The sequence below is a fragment of the Pteropus vampyrus genome, unplaced genomic scaffold (assembly GCF_000151845.1).
Source record: "Pteropus vampyrus isolate Shadow unplaced genomic scaffold, Pvam_2.0 Scaffold84, whole genome shotgun sequence".
Taxonomy (NCBI): domain Eukaryota; kingdom Metazoa; phylum Chordata; class Mammalia; order Chiroptera; family Pteropodidae; genus Pteropus; species Pteropus vampyrus.
The window spans coordinates 20,509-41,535 of record NW_011888865.1 but is presented as its reverse complement, the minus strand read 5'-3'; the positions used below and the strand labels follow the sequence as shown (position 1 = coordinate 41,535).

Sequence of the window (21,027 nt, the reverse complement as noted above, 5' to 3'; positions counted from 1 at the left end):
CCCCTCCCCACCCACTGTAGCCAAAAGACTGGGAAAAGGATGGGCTAATAGAATGGGAATCTTTTGATAATAGTTGCCCTACTCTAACCAAACATCCAAGGAAGAACTATCCCCTCTCCCTCACAGTGCCAGTGGACTGTGCGATATCCAAACTTCTGGTCCCACCGAGGATAGAGAGAAAGACAATTATGAGCTGGCTCTGTATTTCCTCCACTGGGTTGATGTTAGGGAGCCAAATAGGAACTGCACTTCCACTCTCATCAGGCAGCAAAGAGATAGAACCAGCTGGTGTGAGAGTGTTTCTGGATGAGATTAACATCTGAATCAGTATATTGTGTAAAGCGGATTGCTCTTCTAATATAGTTGGCCCCATCCAACCCACTAAGGGCCTGAATAGAATAAAGAAGCATAGTCAGAAACAATTCTCTCTCTTTCTGTCATAGAGCTGGGACATTGGTCATCTCCTGACTTCAGACTCAGACTTGAACTGAAACTTACATCAACTTTCCTGGGTCTCCAGCTTGCCAACTGTAGATCCTGGGACTTCCTAGCATGCATGATTGCATGAGCCAATTCCTTATAATAAAATTACTTCATATCTCAAATTGGTTCTGTTTTTCTGGAAAACCCTGATTAATGCAGTTCTACTAACCACAAGAAACTAAATCCTGCCAAAAATCTGAATGAATGTGGAAGCGGATTTTTCCCCAGAGCTTCCCAATAAAGCTTGGTCTGGCCGACACATTGATTTTTGCCTCGTGAAATTAGAGGTAGCAGACCTAGACAAGCCCACCCAGATTTCTGACCTCAGAACTGTGAGACAATCAAAGTTGTTTTTAAGCTACTAGGTTTGTGGTGATTGTTATTCATCAATAGAAAACTAATACACTGACTTCTTCATCTTCTACCATTCTGCTTCCTTCATTCACTCACTTCAGCCACACTGGCCTCCTGGCTCTTCCTTGACAACACCGGGCACCCTCCCCCTGGAGGGCCTCAGCATTGGCTTTTCCTGCTGGTTGGAATGCTCTCCCAGATGACTAGTTTCCTCACCTCTTCAGTCTTCCTGAAATATCACTTTCTCAATGAATCCTATCCAATTCCCTCCCTGCCACAACCTATCCTTCTTATACTGCTCTGCTTTTTCATTTTCTCCAAAATATTTATTGCCTTCTAACAGACAATATAACAAACTTATTTATCGTACCTGTTGCTTGTTAGTGGTCTACCCCAATTAGAATGTAAGCCTATAAGGGCAGGGATATTTGTTTTACTTACAAACTTTCTGAACACCTGGAACATCCTCCAGCCTAGGAGAAGCTTACAAAGTACTTGTAGAATAAAATGAATTAACTCTATATCAAGTTACCTCTTAATGCATCATACTATAACATGATAAGCTGTGATATACATTTTACACCCCTCCTCATAATAACACTAAATATAGATATAAAACATATCTATGTGAATGGAAATGTGATAGTAAATAATAGACTCTGTAGTCATTAGTATAAAAATATATTGGATGGTCCTTTGCCATTCTTATATCACTAGGAGTAGGAAAATAGAAGAGGAACTTTAATGACTGGAACTGAGATATTTGGAAAGGAGGTTGGGTGATACGAAAGGCACATTGGTCAAACCTAAGGCTTGCATAGTACATTTCTTAAAGCTACAGATACAGAAAATTGAACCAAATGCCTTCTAAGATATCTTACAATCCTATATTCCATAATTATCCGGCCTCTCCACAAACTCAATGAACTATTGGTTTAAGATTTGATCTCTCATCTTTTTATTGATGACCCTTAAATCTGCATTTGCAGCCCTCTCTGAGGACCCAAATCCGTATCATTTGTCTCCAAATGCTTCCAAACCTCTCCACGTGGATATTCCACTGTTACCTGAAACTGAACATGTCAGAATCATACTCAACCTCGTGACCCTGGATTTCAATTCCTCCCCCATTTTGTGAGTTTTAGATGTTCTTCCACCTCTCCTTCAATGCCTGAGTCCCTCTCTAGACCCACTTTTTCTCCCTTAAAATTTTCTCTCTCATGTTGTCTTTTTCATTATCACTGCTCTTACCCTTGTTCAGGCTTCGCTTCCTCAAACCTGAAATACTTGGTCAACATTCTAAATGATTTTCCTGGCTCCCATCATATCTGTGATTCTCTCTCCAACAATCCTATACGTCAGCGGTCCCCAACTTTTTTTGCACCAGGGACTGATGCTCCTAGAGAATCTAATGCCTGATGATCTGAGGTGGAGCTGAGGCGGTATGTGCTAGCGCTGGGGAGTGGCTGCAAATACAGATGAAGCTTTCTTTGCTCTCCTGCTGCTCACCTCCTGCTATGCGGCCTGGTTCCTAACAGGCCACAGACTAGTACTGATCCTCGGCCCAGGGGTTGGGAACCCCTGCTATATATGTCAATTGCTGAATCTTTCTAAAGTGGATTTTAATATTCTTAAGGCCTTAAAGTCTTCCAATGAGTCCCCACTGCCTACTGAGCAAATTTTTATTAACACTCAAGCAAGCCGCAGGCTAGCTTGTAAGATCTAGCATGGTCTGGCCTATTTAATCTAGTTTCTTGTCCCTCAATTTTTCTCCTTTTTTTTTTTTTTTTTTTTTTTCATGATTAGTCTCATGTGTCCTACTGCTGTATTGATTGGAGCCTCTTCTGGTGTCAGACAGGTTTTTATTTAAGGGAGAAATAAACTGCTGTCTTGCTTAAGCCATTTTTTTTTTTTTTTTTTTTTTTTGATACATCCATCCTACCTAGTACTATTGTGGTGCTCAATAAAGAACAGATATTTTAAACAAAGTAAAAGTGGAAGCAAGGCTAGTTTAAGAAAATGTTTTGGAATTAAGGAAATGACTTTGCATGATATCTGATATCTTGACGTTTGTTATAGTGAGGAACTCAGTATCTTCCCTGAGAGTAGCACCTTTCTTAGTGTGTAAATATGCCTTTGGGAAGTGATTTTCATACATAGCGAATTGCTGGTATCATATATTCCAATGAAAGTTAAAGCAATCTGAATCTCAAATGGATCACCCTGTGAGCAGTGTTCTCTGCTTGTTTCTGCAGGGAGCCTCGCAAGGTGGTCCTGCATAAAGGGTCCACTGGCCTGGGCTTCAACATCGTGGGTGGAGAAGACGGAGAAGGTATTTTTGTATCCTTCATTCTGGCTGGTGGACCAGCAGACCTGAGTGGGGAGCTCCAGAGAGGAGACCAGATCCTATCTGTGAGTATCTCTCCTTAATTTTCATTTACTCCATGTCTGACACCATTTAAGTAAAAGTCACTTTTGGTTATGACCCCAAAAACAGCTTAATTACAAAGGAAAAATGATGAGAGCATTATGGCTTCGGGTGCACATTGCAGTTTAAATGGCGTTCAGGTGCTTGATGTTTATTATTTCTTCAGATACAGGAAAAGGTGCTAGTGTTCTCATTTAGATTTTCTGAGACCTATTGCATGCAATAAAGCATTGAGAAACATGATACGTTATATTACTTATTTTTTTTAGTGCAAATTTTTCCCAAATCCATGATTCTATTCTAAAACCTGCACCTTTATACAATTATCTGAGAAAATACATAACATAACGCTATACACAATTTGGTAATGTTGATAAGTGGTAGCAGAATCGCCATTTACCTAAATGCAGGAATTACCAGGAACATGTTATTAAGCACTTTTTATTTACCACGAATTTTATAAGTTATTTTTAATTCTTACAATAACTCTGAAAGGCACTGTCCCATGTCCAGATGAAGAGAATAAGGTTCAGAGAGGTTAAATAACTTGTTTACCTAACTAGAGAGAGTCAAAGCTGGGATTTATATATGCAGTTTAATGCCCATCACATCTTCCCTCGCTCCTTTCTCTCTTCCCTCCTCTATTTCCTCTCTCCCTCCTTTTCTTCTTCCTTTCCTTTCATCTTTTCTTTCTTTAGTTCCTTTCTTTTTCAAATATTTAGTGACTGCTTCTTTCCACTACATCAAGCTGAAGTCACTGTAACCTGGAATATTGACTCTAAAATTCTATCTAGAACATACTGACATCATCATATCATCCTGGCTCAGAATCTGTATACTGGCCATCCACTTTGTCATTTTATCACAGTCAACACTCACATTGTCTTAGCATTACTCCAGACATAAATCATGCACTTTTTCCCCAAGTTAATGCATGCACTTTCACATGAATTAATTTGGGGGATCTTAAAAGAAATTTCGAATGTCAGGATAGGTTATTCTTACTTCCACTTTCCACATCAGGAGAAGGAAATTCAGAAAGGCTTAAGATTGTCCAAAGCTCCACAGCTACTGAATATGATATTGGACTCAAAATCATGTCTCCTGACCCCAGATCAGTGTTTTTTCTCCTCTCTTCAAAACCTGACTGTAGTCTCATTGAACATACTACCCTGTGTGTACACCACAGGCAGGTGCACACAGAACTAGAGAGAGCTAATATTTATGTGGTACTTTGGTGTCAATCGCTGTTACAATTAATTTAATCTTACAGCAACCCTATGCCTTATTATACTCATTTTAAGGATGAAGAAACTGAGACACAGAAATGACATTAGACTTGTAAGTCTGTTTAAATGAGAAACCTGTTGGGCCATAGGTTTTATTTGTTTTAACCTCTATACATACGGTAGAGAAAGGGATGAGCTAATAATCTTCTTATGGCTCAACAAAGAAAACACACAAGTATTTCTATTTTCAAAAATAAATCTTTCCATTTAAATATTACTGCCAAGACCACATAGTAAATAAAGCAACCAATCAGAATTATATTCTTCTTAGCGATTACAATTCACAGAATATAACAACAATCTCTGAAGCTCAGATATTATATCTCTTTTTATGTAAAACATTTGCAAGGATAGTTCAATAATGAAACTATTATCTGCTTTTTGCAATTGAAAAGAAGGAGGGGACATTTCTCCTTTTTAGCTTGTTAAAATTTACTTAAACTGTGGCTAGAAAGTGACTAGTTTTGAGGTTCAGTACTGGAATTTCCTTGGTTAACAATGCAAGAAAAGAATAAACAGGCTATCCTCAGAGAAACTCAAACACTACAATATGGAAAGAAGAATGACAGAATAGAATTATTAACAGTAGAATATGGAAAAAATATGCTTCATCTATAGCTTGCACCTGGACAAGCTATACCTTCCTGGAAAACAAAAGAACAAAAACTAAATAATAATCAAGAGTTAAATAAAAATTCATACATATTACTAGGTCATATAAGATTAATTTGCAAATAAGTCATGCTAACATTAAACCCAGTAAGTTTAGAGAAGAGAAATGGAATCCCCAGGGAAAAGAACTAGAGAGTAGGTCTCTGTTCTCAACTGGCCTTTGTAGAGAAGAGACTTGTATAATAGACAAATACTTTTCTGATCAGGGACATAATGTTTATTTCTATTTTCTAGAATTATTCTCCCACATAGACTATAGAATCTTCCTAGATAATTTATTTTATTAATGACTTACTGTTTACCGGGTTGTATGCTAGGACTTGAAGTCTCAAAGATGAATGAGATAAATATCCTGTCCTCAAAATATTCACAGCCTAAAAGCAGATATATCAATATATCTAATATGTATGTAAGTGCATAGATATAAATGATATAGATATAGATAAAGATGGGAGAGAGAGAGAGAGAGATGATAGAGATGGTATAGAAAAAAAGGAGACAAAACACAGAATAGAGTATGTCATATTTTAAGTGTTCAATCAGTGCTGCTATTACTACTAACAACTCTGCATTAAAATGTGTCTGATGTTTTTATTATGAGTATAATCACGTGTAAAGAGGCCCTCTGTTAGGTAGTTTGAGCCATTCCTTCTTCGACTCAAGGCTTGGACTAGATCAACATTTCCCAAAGTGTTTTTCACAGGACACTGAAACATCAGGGTTGTATTAAGTTGCTGCTGACAGAAAGGATCCCCTGGTACCAGGTTTTTGTACCAAAGAACTTCTCAAAACCATTTGTTTAGCAATGTTGCATTGGGAATTTCCTTAGAGGCAGATAAAGTATATGGTTTCTCCCAAACATATTTGACCACCAATCTTGTACATAAGGAGCACCTCACCATTAGTGGAAAAGACTTAAGTGGATATTTTTATAGTTCTGTAATTGACTGTTTTCCTATAAGATAGTCATACTTGCCTATAAAGGCAACCAGCTATTCACTGTTTTAAGATTATGAGTGCCATCTAGTGTTCATACATTGTCTGAACACATTGCATGGCCACCTGAAGATAGAGGATTAGATACACCTTTGTAGAGATTTATCCTCCACTTCCCTCTCCCAACAGAGCTACAGAACTAAAGTAGTTAAGATGCTGAAAGATAAAGAAATCATCACCTGAGGCTATATTCCATACTCGTATTGTGAGTGATTTTTTCTGTCTAAATTCTCCTTTATGTATTCTATTTCTCAGGCATTCTTTGTATAAAGTCTTAATCTAGTAACTGAACCGTCTTCTAGAGGTATTCATGGAGGAGAATTTAGGGTATTCAGCATGCAATCACATTAACTAGTGCAGTAGTCTCCTCGGGCATTCTTCCTGCAGAGGGAAAGATAGAAATGCTTCTGTTATTATTTGTTTCAATGCTTTCTTATGAAAAAAATGTGGAGCAGAGCACATAGAAGTAATACCCCCCTAAAGAGATTTTTTCCTGTCTCACCAAGCAATTTTAGTTTGTTCATTCCTCAGGAGTCTTAAAAAAGATCACTCCAAGCTGACCTCACTAACTCCAAAGCTCACTCTTGATGAACTGGAAGTATTTAACTGTGTTCTAAGATACGTGGTTGGGAATATGTGTTGCCAGAAGTAAAATACTACAGCTGTTGAGGTGAAGGGATGATAAGTAATTGTGAATTGTTAAATGGAAATTGAAATTACATGTGGATTTAAAAGAGTAACAGCTCACCTGGGTGTTTGATTTATTCTCAGGGTACTTAGCTATCTTCATGTTTAGAGCCATGCAGAGAGAAGGACTTTATTTGTCAGATCCTTATTGTCAAGTTATTCAAAAAGAATTTAAGCATTGTGTACACTGTTCACCATCTGGCATACTGATAAAGTTACCCTTATACTGTTACCTCAAATGACGACCTTAAGTACCTTCTAGTGTTATGCCTGAAGTCCCCATACCCCTGAAAAAAAAAGTCTCAAATTATTTTCGATTCCCTGAAGTGGCCCTCTTAAGAACTTACAAAACTCACCCAGTGACCATGCCATATAGGCCATGTCCTTCCTCTCTGGCTCTGGCCTTCGGGCCCACAGAGGACCCTTGTTTTCATAGTTTTCAGTGCTTGAGGGGTTCTTGCTCGGTGTTTCTGAAACTAAAACTCCCCAAGATACCAGAGAGGCTCTGAGGCCTGTGAGCAGGCAGGGACAAGAGCCATCTGTGCTGCTTTGCCACCTTTTTCCAAAAGCACAACAGCTTAAACAAGACGTCTTGCCTAAGCAGCATCTTTAGCTTTTTTCCTTTCATCCTCGACACCTGGAGCCACCCAAATTCCAGCCACACTGCTACCCTTCTCTCAGGAGTAAGCATCAGTCCCAGCTCTGGTCACCCATGACCAACCATGAGAGCACTTTTTTTTTTGTTGAGCTCCACCTACTCCGCCTCCCCACGAAGATCACCCCTCCTCCCCCCAAAAAGAAGGGCAACTGAATTGAGAGACCAGCACTCCCTTAAACTCAGGAGCATATATTTCCAAACTGCATTCAGGTTAAGGATGATTTCACTGCTTCCCCCAAGAAAATATGTTGATCTGTCCCTCATATACAGCTTTGTAAACAAGGGCTTGTCTTATACATTTGCTCAAAGAAACAGTATTTGCTGAAGGGAATACTGAACATCTTTAGCTTGAAAGACATGAAACATGTAATTTTTGTTGGTCCCCGCCCTGCCCCCTGCTCATTCTCATCAAGATTTCAGAAATTTCAAGGTCCTCTCTCAGCCAGGGTACCCTATTAAACAACTTTGAAGTGAAATAAATGTTTTTGAAAACACAAAGATCTGTGGCCCTAATTCTGATGAGTTAAATTCAGGTTTCTGGCCCAGAAAACATGTGAGGGCTGCCTCCTCGAATCCATGTGCCTGTTCCAGGCACTGCTCTCTGTAGAACCCCACTCTCTGCAGAATCACTGACTCTTCAGTCTCTGGTTTTGCTTCTCAATTGTGGAGCCCACTCAGACTTCCCACCTTGCTGGACTTGTTTTTCTGCCCAACTCAGAGCCCACAGCTCCCCTGCTCAGGGAACACCTCAAAAAAAGAAAAAAAAAAAACCAATGTGGCCAGTGGAGAGACTTTGTCAGTCTCAAAGAGTTGACCCCCAGTCCACCCACAGAAGGTAAGGACTCAGCAGGGCCTAGCTATGCCCTTTGAGTCCTTTATTCCTATCGATTACCCATGACATATAAACATCTCCATTGCATACATACTTCAGCTTCTGGGAAGAGCTTTTTAAAGGAGTGTTTCACAGATCTGGTATTATACAGATTACATTTGTAGAATTGCTACTTTGAGAATAGCTGGAATTGGTATCATCAAACTGAATTTCAGACTTTCGAATGTTTCTTTCAAAAAGCATCTCTGATCATGTCATCCCTTTCTTAAAATATTTTAATAGCTTTCTATTATTCTTAAAGTACAAAATTCTTAACAAGGCCTACAAGTTTTTGTAGGGTTTGGCCCCTACCTGCCTTGTTGGCCTCATATGTATCACTTCCTCTCTTCACACTTATGTCCTAGCCACCCTGGCTTTTTCTTTTTCTCCAGTCGAGGAGGCTATTTAAAATATATAGTAAACTGGCTCATTGAATGGTTGTACAATTTAGCATGAGCCCATTGCAATGAATAGCCACAGTGCTGTAGCTGAGGATTATGGGAGGTGGGCTTTTCCAGGTAACCAGTATTATGGGTCACTCGAGAGACCTCAGCATAGCAGTTACTTACTGAAAAATCATATGGAAGTCTTTCACTGTTGTAACAAAAGGAAGAGCCATGTTGATGTGTGTGGACTCCCACCATGGGCCTGTGCATGCACTAAATTTCCTCTGCAAAGGAACTTATAGTGAACAAAGGTCTTTAATCACCTAAAAGGGACCAGGGAACTTGTGGATGCCCCAGGCTCCACTTAGGAAGCATCCCTGTTATCTGACATATTTTATACCATACATATCAAATGAATAAGTTCAATAAACTTTGTAGGCATAGTAGAAAACCAAAATTAGCATTACTATTTTCCAGTTCCAATCCTTAAATACTGCTTACTTAGTGAGTGAGTAACACATTGTATCACAACTTATAGGGATACAGCAAAAATAGCACTTTGGGAAACATGCACTTAAAGTCAGACCTCTAATAGATGACTCATAGGATGACCACTCAAGAACTCAGCTTTGAGTAGCTTCAGAAGTCTGCAATTTAGTTTGATAATACCAGTTCCAGCTATTCTCAAAGTGATATTTCTACAGATGTGTTTTGTATAATACCAGATCTGTGAAATGTTACTTAAAAAAGAACATTGATCAAATAAAGGATCCGAGAAGTCCTACAGCAAATAAAGAAATGCTATTAAAGCATTTTCTAACTTTAATTAACTAAAAAATCTTTTTTATCCCTGGAATATGAATTACTATCTAATGGAACAAACTTTTAGAAATTCTGCCTTAATCTAATCTCCAGGAAAAACTCACGCAGATATTTTATTTAGGAGAAGTAATATTTTCATATTAAAATCTTTTTTGCAGAGCTCACTGGGTGGGGTGGAGAGATTACATCCCAAATACCTAAAACCAAAGAACTATCCTCCTTAATCTGGAAAGATCCTCTTCAAGCAGACATGCAACTTCAGGAGAGAGTGAAGGAGCATTAGATAATGGATGTTCTTTGCATACAACTTATTAACCTATTCACATTACACCAATCCACAGACGTTTACAAGGCATCAACTACTAGGCACTGATGATACAACATGAAAAAAAAAACAAAACAGTGAACATATATCCTCATGAGGGAGACAAACACATAAACTGGTTATTTCCAACATAATATGGAATGTGCTATTGTTAAGTTTTGAGGACTACGTGGACACAAAAGAGAGGCTATCCTTAGCCCAGCCTGGGAATGTGGGAGGGCTTCTAGAAAAGCTTCCCAACAAAGAGGGCCCTGAGGAAGTAGGAACAGTGGAGAATTAGGGATACAATGCCTACTTTTTCCTGAGTATGTGCTTAAGTATTGTGCTGGATGCCACACTATGATTTTTCTGAGCCCTAACAACAACTTTGTCAGGTTAAAGGCTTGGAAGAATTCAACAGTTTGCCCAAGATCACATACATGATCAGCAATGACAGTGGTATTTGAACCACTGTTGTTTCTGATATTAAAGCTAGGCTTTTCTACAATTCCAGCCTTAAGAAAGAAAATTAAATTTGGCAGCTTGCTTATGTTTGAGGCTGACTGCACTCTAAGTCCAGCTAATGAGAAAATCATAAATGCCTAAAATAATACAGCATTTACAAGGAAACATATGAGCCACAACAGGATGCCATTGTACACATAGACTGTAAGATTGAAGTGACTTAGAAGCAACATCTAGAGCCTCTGATGCTTCTCTTGAGAGCAAGAACTGTGTCTTATTCATTCATATCTGATTAATTGAACATAGAATCCAGCTACTAAGCAAATGTTGAATGAACGAATGAATGAGACATCCTCGCCCACTTCTCTGAAGGCAATTGGGAATCCTAGGACCCCTGTCAGTTTTATTCATCTGGACTCTTGGCCAAAAGGACCCTTTCTGCCTTGAAGAATCAAATATCTTAAAGCTTTTAGCTTTCCAGCCAATGAAATGTATCTTCCAAATCACACAGATTCTTTCCTAATTGACTAATAAGAATTCACATATATCAGGAAAATGTTAAATACATATTCTGCTATAAATGCTAAATACATGATGTTCACTTAAAATGTGTTTACAATGTATACTCTTCTTCCAAAAAAAGAAATGTTTAGGTGATTAAGAGTTCCCATAACAAGTCTCGAAAACAAACATTTGTTTCCATGCCTTCTCTACATAAACACTGAAAATGAGCTACCGCAGCTGACCCCTGATAAAGGGGAAGTCTTGCAAAGAGTTTTCAAGTGGTAAGGAAGGACAAATCCTCAACCAAAAGTGGACTGATTTTTAGTTCCAATTTGTTTTTGCCTTGGACTAATTTATTTTGCTAGCTAATCCTTAGTAACCCTTACGTTTGCATCACTACTTTCATTCAAGTTCCTTTCTGTGGACTTTATCTCATTTGACCCTTACAGTATCCCTTCAGGACAGCTGGAAAAATGATCACCTTGCCACTTCATACAGTAGAAAACTGAAGAGTTCACTGATTTTCTAGCTCAGCCGGTTAGAGCCTAGGCATAGGCTTTCTTCTATCATGACCAGCTTCCTTACCTGCAATGCTACTTTAAAAATGTGCCTCATGGGAGCTTGGACAGTGAATTTAGCTGCCAGAGTTCTGAACTCCAGACAAATAGACTTCAGCTCTGGGTGACTTGAATGAAAAAGGAATTTATTGGAGAAATAACAGATAGCTCACTGGATTTTCAGGAAGGCTGGGAAACCAGGCTTAGAGGCCAGGAGGAAATCTTGCAGAAAGACAGTATGTTAAGGCTGCTGCTCCTGAGGCCATCACTATTGCCCACTTATGACTGGGTCACTCCTGGAGATGCTGTGAAAAAAAAACCTCTCTCCGCACACCGTAAACCTTAGTGTGGGAATTCTAGGTTGCCAGGAGGAATATCTGCTTGCTTTGTCCATACCATAGCTACCGAGGGATGAGGAAAGGGGATATCTGCCACTCTACAGCTTCTCTAGTAAAGGATAAAGCTATGTCTCCTTCCTATGTTGGATTGGCCCAAAATAAGAAGGATATTCGGACACTGAGCAATAAATGATAAATGTCTATCAGAGATCATTTGGCTCATCGAGTTCTATTTGAGGAATTTTTTAGATATAAAACCTTGAGAATCAGAATTGCTCCTTAAACAATAGAAATTATTTCAGGGGAGTAGCCTCCATTGGGAGGGGTCTAGGCTTGCATTTGAGCAGCTGACAGAGCCTTCCACTGCTCATCCAAGTATATCAACAAGAGATTCAGGCAAGGACAAGGTATCAACTTTGCCAATGTCCGTGGACCATGAAGGCTTCATTTTTAATGGTAATGATTTTCTGTTTCAAGCACTTTGGGCCCCAGAGTAATTTTAAAATGTCTTTCTGAGGCAAAGGGATTTACAAACCAATGTACCTTGTCCTGAAAAGTCTGTGTAGCTCTATTAAACAGCTACAGACGCACTCTAACAAATGAATAAATGGCTCATCGGTTCTTTTGAGGTGAATCCACATTTTGATCTTTAAGAGACATGAAGAGCAGGTCAAATGGGGCATGGGCTCCAGTTCCATTATTTTCATTTTTGTTGGGAAAGAAAAAGATATAGAATATTATAGAGAAAAATATAAGAAAACACGGAATATACATTGTCCTACCCTGGATAAGACACTGCGCCAGGGGATAAAGATATAGTGACAAATACAATAGGTCTCATCCTTATTACCCTCATAGAGTTTGCAAATTTGAGTTCTGAACGTTCTACCAAAGGGAGCCACAGATGTTGGGGAGCCCAAACAGGGGAATGTGACCCAAACTAGGGAATCAGAAAGAGATCCCTGAAGACGTGATGTCTTACCTCAGGCTTGAAAGATGTATAAAGCATAGCCAGGCCACGGGGCAGGGGAAGGGAGGAAAAGCGAAGCAGGAGATCAGCGTGTCCTGTGGCCCAGAAAGCAGGGAGAGCACACCACGTATAAGGTGATTAGGATATAGGGAGTGAGGGGGACTTTGGGGAGAGGTGAGACTGGTGAGGAAGGAGGCGCACTGTATACCTCCTAAGGCTTTCAAAGGGAATGGGGAGGAAAGGGCAGCAGAATTTTGTAGATAAGTGTTAAGCAGGGTGAAGTTTGTGGTCACCGATTCTGACCTAGGGTTGGGGAGGCTTCCCCACACCAACAAGCAGTTCTCCAACACCAGCTGAGTGTCCTACAATTTAACTCAATTCTGACCCTATCTACCCAGATGTAGCATCAGATCCCGAAGGTTAAGGGCTCAGTCCTGCAGGACGGCCCACCCTCTACTCCCCAGGCCACTTCAGATGCCAGCCCCAAGTCCAGGTCATCACCTGTGCTTCTGTTCCCCTGGCTATAGATCAGAGCAACCCCCTCCTTGGGTTCACATAACTCGGAGAAACCATTTACTTACTAGACCACTGTTTATTATAAAAGGATATAACTCAGGAACAGCCAGATGAATGAGATGCGTAGGGCAAAGTATGAGGATGCGTAGGGCAAAGTACGGAGTATCCATACACTCTCAGGAGCACCAGTCTCCCAGCACCCCCATGTATTCACCAACCAAGAAGCTTCTGAACCTTTTTCTTGGGGTTTTTACAGAGGCTTCCTTACATAGGCATGATTGGTTAAATCATTGGCCACACATGCTTGAATTCAATCTCCAGCCTCCTTCCTCTACCAAGATGTCTGGGGGTAGGGACCCAAAGTTACAACTGTCTAATCACATGGTTGGTTCTCTTGGCAACCAGCCCTTATTCTTAGGTTTGGTCCAAAAGTTAGATTATTAACATAATAAAAAACACCTTTGTCACTCTCATCACTTAGGAAATTTCAAGGGTTTTAGGCATTCTGTGCCAGAAAGGGGGACAAAGACCAAACACATATTTCTTATTATAAATCACAATATCATGAAGAGAAATAGCTGGATCAGAGAGTTGATAGAATTTGTCAGGTTGATGTGGAAGGGGTAAAAAAATACTGACTTTGTGATCGGACAGACCTAGGGTCTAGTTCTAACTTCACTTTTACTATGTGGTCTTGGTCAAAGTATTGAAACTTTCTGAAGTTTCAGAATTTTACCGTGTAAGATAATAGAAATTGGACTGTGTGAAACACCTACGACATAATAAGTGTACAATAAATGTCTATTACCCTTCCTCTTTTCTCATACTAAATCCAAAGTAATTTCATCTGGGATTGACCATGGGAGTTTACTAAGTTAGCCTTTTGGAGCTCAGATAATGCCTAATCCAGGAAAGATTCACAGAAAAGTTGAAATCAAATAGAAGTTGGTCATTTGAAGAGAGCAGCAGCCTATTTCCAGTTACAAGCAACCTTGGCCCTATGATGCTGCTGCTGTGCCAACACTGATTTCTTCCTACCCCAACTGGCCCTGCCTAATTAGGTTTTTTTTTTTTCATAATTTTCTATGTTGAAAGGCTCTAATGGCATAAGGGAAAGAATTCTATTTATATTTCTGCCAATTAAAATGCACTTATGAATGGCCTTCTATGGCTCTAGTATTGTACTCAACACATTCACACATACATACACACGCCCTTACTTCACGCTTTTCATGAAGAAACCAAGCCACAGAGAAGTTTAATAATGCATCCAAAGTGATTTTAAAAATTAAACAGAAACCTAGATATTTAGCTATTCTTTTCTTATATATTTTTCAAGTTATTTTCACATACTGTGATATATGAACCTAGAACTCAAAGATACACTGAGGCGTTTTCTGAAAATCCACAAGATGGCAGTAAAAGGTTTTGCAGAGAACTGTATATCCCAGTGGCATCTGTCAGGTCTGCAGGCTGAGTTTTTGTGCTGTTGATTGTATTTGATCACAGTATTAAAACTGGTTGTTGTCATAACGCTAGACTTTTATATATAATTCAAAAAATAAAAAATGGATTTAAATCTTAAACTAGAATTTACAGCTTTGATGCTATTTTCTCTCTCTCTTTTACACATGAGAGTTCCATTTTTACAAGTAACAAAGCATTGAGAATCACCCAGGAACTCTAAGAGCCAAGAGGGCTGGAGAAAGTGCAAAATGAGAAATGCAGCTTCTTCTTGAACATGAATGATCAATGATTCTCCACCTTGAAGGAAAGAGAGGGGTCAGTGAAGGGCCAATAGTTAATCTCCCATATAATGTATTGCTTGCTATTGCTCTGTGTTCAAAATCTACCCTGTAGGGAAACTTTCCTGATGGGCCATGTTGGAAATGATGCTGTGATTCAAACTACAAAAGCATTTATTGTGTATATCTCTCATGTTTTGTGTGTAACATAAACTACACTAAATTGTGGCTATTTTTTCATGTATTTTTATTATTCTATTAACACATTTATAATAGAATTAAGAAGGATAGAAGCTGCATTTTTTTATTTATTTATTTTTTTTGCATTTCTTTGATCTGCTTCCATATTCAGCATACGTGAACATCAGTCAGGGGTCTCTAGAATCGCCAACTTTCCAGAAAAGCACACTCTTTCTGTATGTAATGTAAATGTAGTTGAGTGTTCATTAGCAATCTATTGTGTGTAGTAGACAGTACTTAAGGCTCAAAAGGATGGCAGTGGTTTACATCAAACAGGTACAAATTTTTAAATTCAGCATCAGATATCTCTCTTTGGTTTTAAAGCCCTTTGGTCACTGTCCAATGCTGCCCAGATTTCTCTCTTTCTCTCTTTCCTGACCTCCCTTCTCTAATCTCTTACTAACTTCATGGTCATTTTTTTAATGAAAAACAGTACAACTATCATTTTTACTAGCTTGTAAATGACTCCTTTCACCTCAGGTGGCTCATTACTGTATTTTCTAAATTCACTTTGTTGCCTGAGAAAAATTCTGATACAAGCTATTACAATAATATATCTTCTCTTCCCATACTAATATCTATATAAACCTTTTGTTAGGAAATAAGATGCCCCACTCTGTTCATTTTTCCACCCATCCTTCTCTAGAACAAACTCAGTAGGGGCTTTCACTCTCCACACTACTTTGCTATGAAGATATAGTAATATAATACGAAGGTCTGTATTATGTCCTCAAGATGCTTGTAGTCTAGAAGATGAAATGAGTCAGTCCACACAGCTTTGCCACAATAAAAGTACAAAGGGGCAATTGAATTTCATAGAAGAGCCAAAACCTGACCTAGTGATCTGGGGAGGATTTATGATCTCTTTAGTAATGGGAAGACCCTCTCAGGCCCTCCCCTCAGGTCTAAGATAAACTATCTTTTCATGAGACTGCAAAGGAGGAGGATGAAGTCCAGTCAGAGATGAAAAGCCAGGGATGCTCATGAATTCAGAACAGTCTGAGCCAACATGGCATGAGTTATAGGAGACTAGGCAGGCCTCAGAATCCCAGCTGAGGAATAGGAGTTCTAGACTGGGCTGGGAAAAGTAGACAGTTCCCAGGTACAGAGACACTCAATGCAACCTGAGCAAATTCCTGACCACCACTCTCCTCTCACTTCTCTGTAAAGTGAAAAGATGACAACTCATGATCTCTAAAGTCCCTTCCAGCTCCAACATGCTAGGAATGTAAGGTTTTGAGAGAACTTTGGATGATAAAAAGGAGTCACTGCAAGTTCTTTGAACTATTACTTTACAATTAATAACTGAGTTTCCCTTTAAATAATAAGAATTTAAAAAGTAAAAGTTGAAGGCATGCATGTGCGCTTTATCAGAATCCACTGGTTATAATTTAACCATCAGAGAAAAGTCTAAAATCTCCAATATAGCTTTTCAAAAAATATTCCAGCCTTATTTCTACAACTCCTTCTTTTCTCCATTATCTAACCGTATTTAACATGGTATTCTTCCCTTCAAACACTCTCCCCAGCCCACCTTCTTCTCCTGAATAACTCTTCTACTCATCCTTCATCTCAGATTACTTGTCACTCTTTCTAAGTGCCTTCTCTCATAAGTCCAACAAACTCTCTCAAAACACACAGAAAATGCCTTCATTAGAGTTTCTTAATGCACTCATATGCCCAGTACTTTCTCTATCACACATTTACCATGCTAATTTATAATGATGTATTTAATAATCTATTTTTCTCACTAAATTGTAAGCCATCACAATGTGTCTCTTATTCACCTGACAGATAATAGATTTCCTACATATATTTAATGACTGAATAAATGAAGGTAGATTATTATTTTAAATCAGATTCTTTGTGAAGACCTAAAAAATAATGCACAGCCAATAATGCATGACATGGTACATCTATATTACACAGGACATGATGTTAAGGATTGTCCCTATAGGTTGACTCTTAAAGGGTTACCAACTTACAGGAATAAGTGTAACTTAACCATATTTCAAGAATGTTTATAAAATGGCCTAACATCTCAAAAATAAAAAATGTAAAAAATATAGTTATGTCTTCTTAAAAACAACCACTAGAGGGCAATGAAAGCAAACTTTGAACACCTTTTAAAGGACAATTAAATTGTAACAAATTCTTCTAATTAAAATCTGGGCAGGTGATCTTGTGTTTGAGATAGTTATAGGACCTGTGGGCTGTAGGTTCTGTGATTATGGGCTTATTAGTTATAATTACCTTTCTAATGTGGTATTAAAAGCTAGATTGCCTATGATAATAATATCACTTTATATTTTTTGCATTATCTTATTTGCACCTCCTACAAAAGTAGCAGGGAATATATTCTTGTCCATTTTCAAATGGAAAAACTGAAGTTCAGAGTTGTTAAATCAGTAAGTAGCCATAAGAAGGCAAACCACTGCACAGTCCGTATAAGTTCTTATCCACGGCTTACATTTACCAGGCATACAAAATTCCTTGCTAAGGCAGACAGTCTGGGAAAATACAGTTCCTAAAATTAATTGCACCAGTTTAGAAGGGAGCTCTATGGCAGCAGCTCCTTAGAAAATTTTTCAGTTTTAAGTGACCATAAGTAGCCCTCTGATGATGCTGTCAAAATATTACCTAGAACCTATTTCTAGAAATGTAGTGCTGGTGCCTAGGAAGAAGATATGCTTCTGGCCTGTACAGTCGTTAGACCCTTCCTAGGGCAATATGTTTCATGCTAGTTGCTGTGTTTTTATAAAAGAATCAAGAAGCAACAAACTAAGATTAATGTACATGATATATTAGAGGGTGAAAGGAAAATTGGGATGTCCTAAAGAGGGTGAGATCCAGAGAGATGAAGTTAGACATGCTTAAGCTGTTGACTCTGGAGTGACAAAGAGTGATGTGACTTGGCATACACACTGAAAATAGAAAACTAACAATTCCAGGCTTCTGGGTTGGCCTATTATGCCTGTCACATATGACAGCCAATACATGTTTGCAAAACAGTCGCTCTGGGATTCACTTGTTAGAGAAGAAGCCCCTTGATTGCCTCAGTCTGAGAACCCATGAGAAGTCCTTTCTGGAGGCCCTGGTGAGGCCCACATGTGGTGAGTGAGGCCTCGCACAGCTTATTAACAAGGAGAAGGAGAGTTAAGGTGCTCAGCAGCTTCCTCCCTTTGTGCTCAATGAGTTGACTTCCAGTCTCTTGTTCTACCTCTTGGGTGAGCCACTACAAGCTGGGTGGTGGGAGTCCTGCAGGCCAGCTGTAAAGTGGGTGCTTCGGGAGGGGGTTTCCTTTGCCGGGGATGGCTCTGTGTTCCCTGCAAGCTGCAGGCCTCCCTCTCGGGCTCAGCTAGCCTTCACCTCAATCTCTGGAATGATGACTGTCAAGCATGAATTTATTTATGACAAATTTCGCTTCCAAGAGGTCATATCCATCATAACAAGGTCTCCATTCTAGAAACTGAATTAGTTGGCATGCCCTGTGTTATTAGCATTTTACTAGAAGGCTTGAGAGATGAACTTGCCTTTGCAAATGTTGATGAAGGCAACTGAAGGGTAAGACAGTGGATCTTAAACATGGCAGCATTTAATGAAAATGCCAAATGTTGTTTCCAGGAAAGATTACCTCATCACTGTAAATTCCAAGTTAGTGATTGCTGCAGCAGGTACACATCAGGAAAAAGAAAGACAGTTTAATCCAGTGAAATGTGGCCACCTTTAAATTAATGACTTCCAATATTACCCAATGCAGTTCCCACTGCAAACTAGTTATTGTTTCCAGTCCAGCAGATATCTTAACTTATATAACCTGGAAATTTAGTGAATTTAAAAAAAAGCAAAACATGTTTTTGGAAGTGGCTGTAATCTAGACACTGCCCATTTCCATTTCTTGATTGGACAACAGCTTGGTATCCAATCTGAGAGCTGTCATGAGGATCCTTGGAGAGCTTGGAGATGCAAGTGTCCTGTGTGGAATGGAGTGAACATTGCTGATGTCCCTCTGAAGGGTCTGAACTCAGATATAAGAGCTGATGAAGATCCTGAGCAGTGGAAAAATATCCACAAGGAAGTGATTGCCTGTGCCTGTGAGGTTATTAAAACAAAAGACAATACTTCTCGGGCCATTGACTTATTCGTAGCTGATCTAATGTAAAGTGTTTTGAAGACTATTAGAAGAGTGCATCCAATTCCCACCATAATTAAGGGCCTGTACGGAATAAATGAAGGTGTATTCCTCAGTGTTTCCTGTATCCTGGAGAGAATGGTATTACAGACCTAATAGAGGTAAAGCTGAACCCTGAAGAGGAGGCCTGTTTGAAAAAGAGTACAGAAACACTTTGGGAAATTTAGAAGGAGCTCAAGCTTTAAAGTAGTTTAAACCCACCATTTTGAAGCTACTAAAGAAGAGATAGTAGATATGGGACTGCATATGTTAAGCTCTTGAATGAAGTTGAAACCCTAAAAGTTGGCAACAGGAAAATGGGTAGAGTGAGTCCCCTGTTTGTTTAGTCTTTCAGCTCTTTATTTAGCATCCAGATGCTAGATGATACTCATTTTTTTAATTCTTACATGATTATATCAAAGAAGGTGTTTTTGGTACCTCTGATGTACAATACGTTTCTTCTGTATACATGTAATTGCCATTTGGTCTGAAAGTTTGTATGATGTAGGTGTTTATTGTGTTATAGAAAGTTTAATCTAAGCTTGAAATAAAGGGAAAAATTCTAATCCTTTTAAGTACTTACTAATTATTTTGTTCTGAATGGCTTATACCCATGCTCATTTTTATACTATAAAAAAAAAGTTGTAACCACCTCTACAATATAAAGAGGTAGATATGCACAGAAAAAAAGTAGACCTAGATTTATCATTGTGAACTTGGGCAATTTAATTTTCTGTGCTTCCATTTCTTCATGTATAAAATGATGACTATCTACTTACAGGGCTGTTACGAGAAAGAATCAAAATATTGCATGTATGTTTAGTGTAACATTTGGCACATGAAAGGATTGAATAAATGCTAATTTTTATAGTTGTTGTGTTGATAAAGCATTTGCAAGACCTTTCCATAAAAATGAATGTAGACTTATTTGTGTTGCCCCAGAAAATGTATCAGAACCAAAAGAGGCACCAGCTAAAACAAAAGTTTGTGAATCTGACAGGTTTGGTTTCAAATCCTATTTATACCACATAAGATCTAAATAATCTTGAATGAGTCACTCAGCCTCACCGGATCTTCATTTCCTCATATTATTGAGCATTTACTGAGACTCTTCACTGTGCCAACTACAGTGCATGGAATGATAGGGTCTCATTTTACTCCCTTGTAGTTACTAGCGGACCACAGGGATTCAGTGGGCTTGGAAGAAAGTATTTCTGCAAAGGACAGAATTTTTAATTAAATCTCAAAGGATCCTACCAAGAGTGTTTGTTTCTATTCTTGAAAGTGTTGGTAATAAAATTTGTTCTCATGTTCAAGTTATCTTCATCTGATGTATCATAGACTAGTCACCTAGTAGACATTCATTCAATATTATTTCCCTTGGAATAGCATTTGGCCTTTACAGTTGACTAGATTCCTTTATTTCCCAAAGAGTGAAAAGAAGGAAAAATAGTGGCTTTAGAAACAGAGTGAGGTTTGAACCCTGCTTTACTGCTAACTGGCTGTGATACCTTTAGACAAGTCCTTAGCCTCTCTGAACTAAGTCTTCTCATCTATAAAGTAGAACTGAC

The 21,027-nt window shown here is 38.8% G+C and overlaps 1 protein-coding gene and 1 pseudogene across 1 annotated transcript in view; both read left to right on the top strand.

Moving 5' to 3' along the window:
* Nucleotides 1-3,267, top strand: part of DLG2 (discs large MAGUK scaffold protein 2) — a 1,459,931-nt gene extending 1,456,664 nt beyond the window's left edge. The window contains exon 16 of the mRNA XM_023532491.1: nt 3,093-3,267. Within this exon, the coding sequence (XP_023388259.1) occupies nt 3,093-3,267 (175 nt within the window). The remainder of the gene's footprint in view (nt 1-3,092) is intronic.
* Nucleotides 3,268-18,268: 15,001 nt separating this feature from the next.
* On the top strand, nt 18,269-19,662 carry LOC105294206 (annotated as a pseudogene).
* The last annotated feature ends 1,365 nt before the right edge of the window (nt 19,663-21,027 follow it).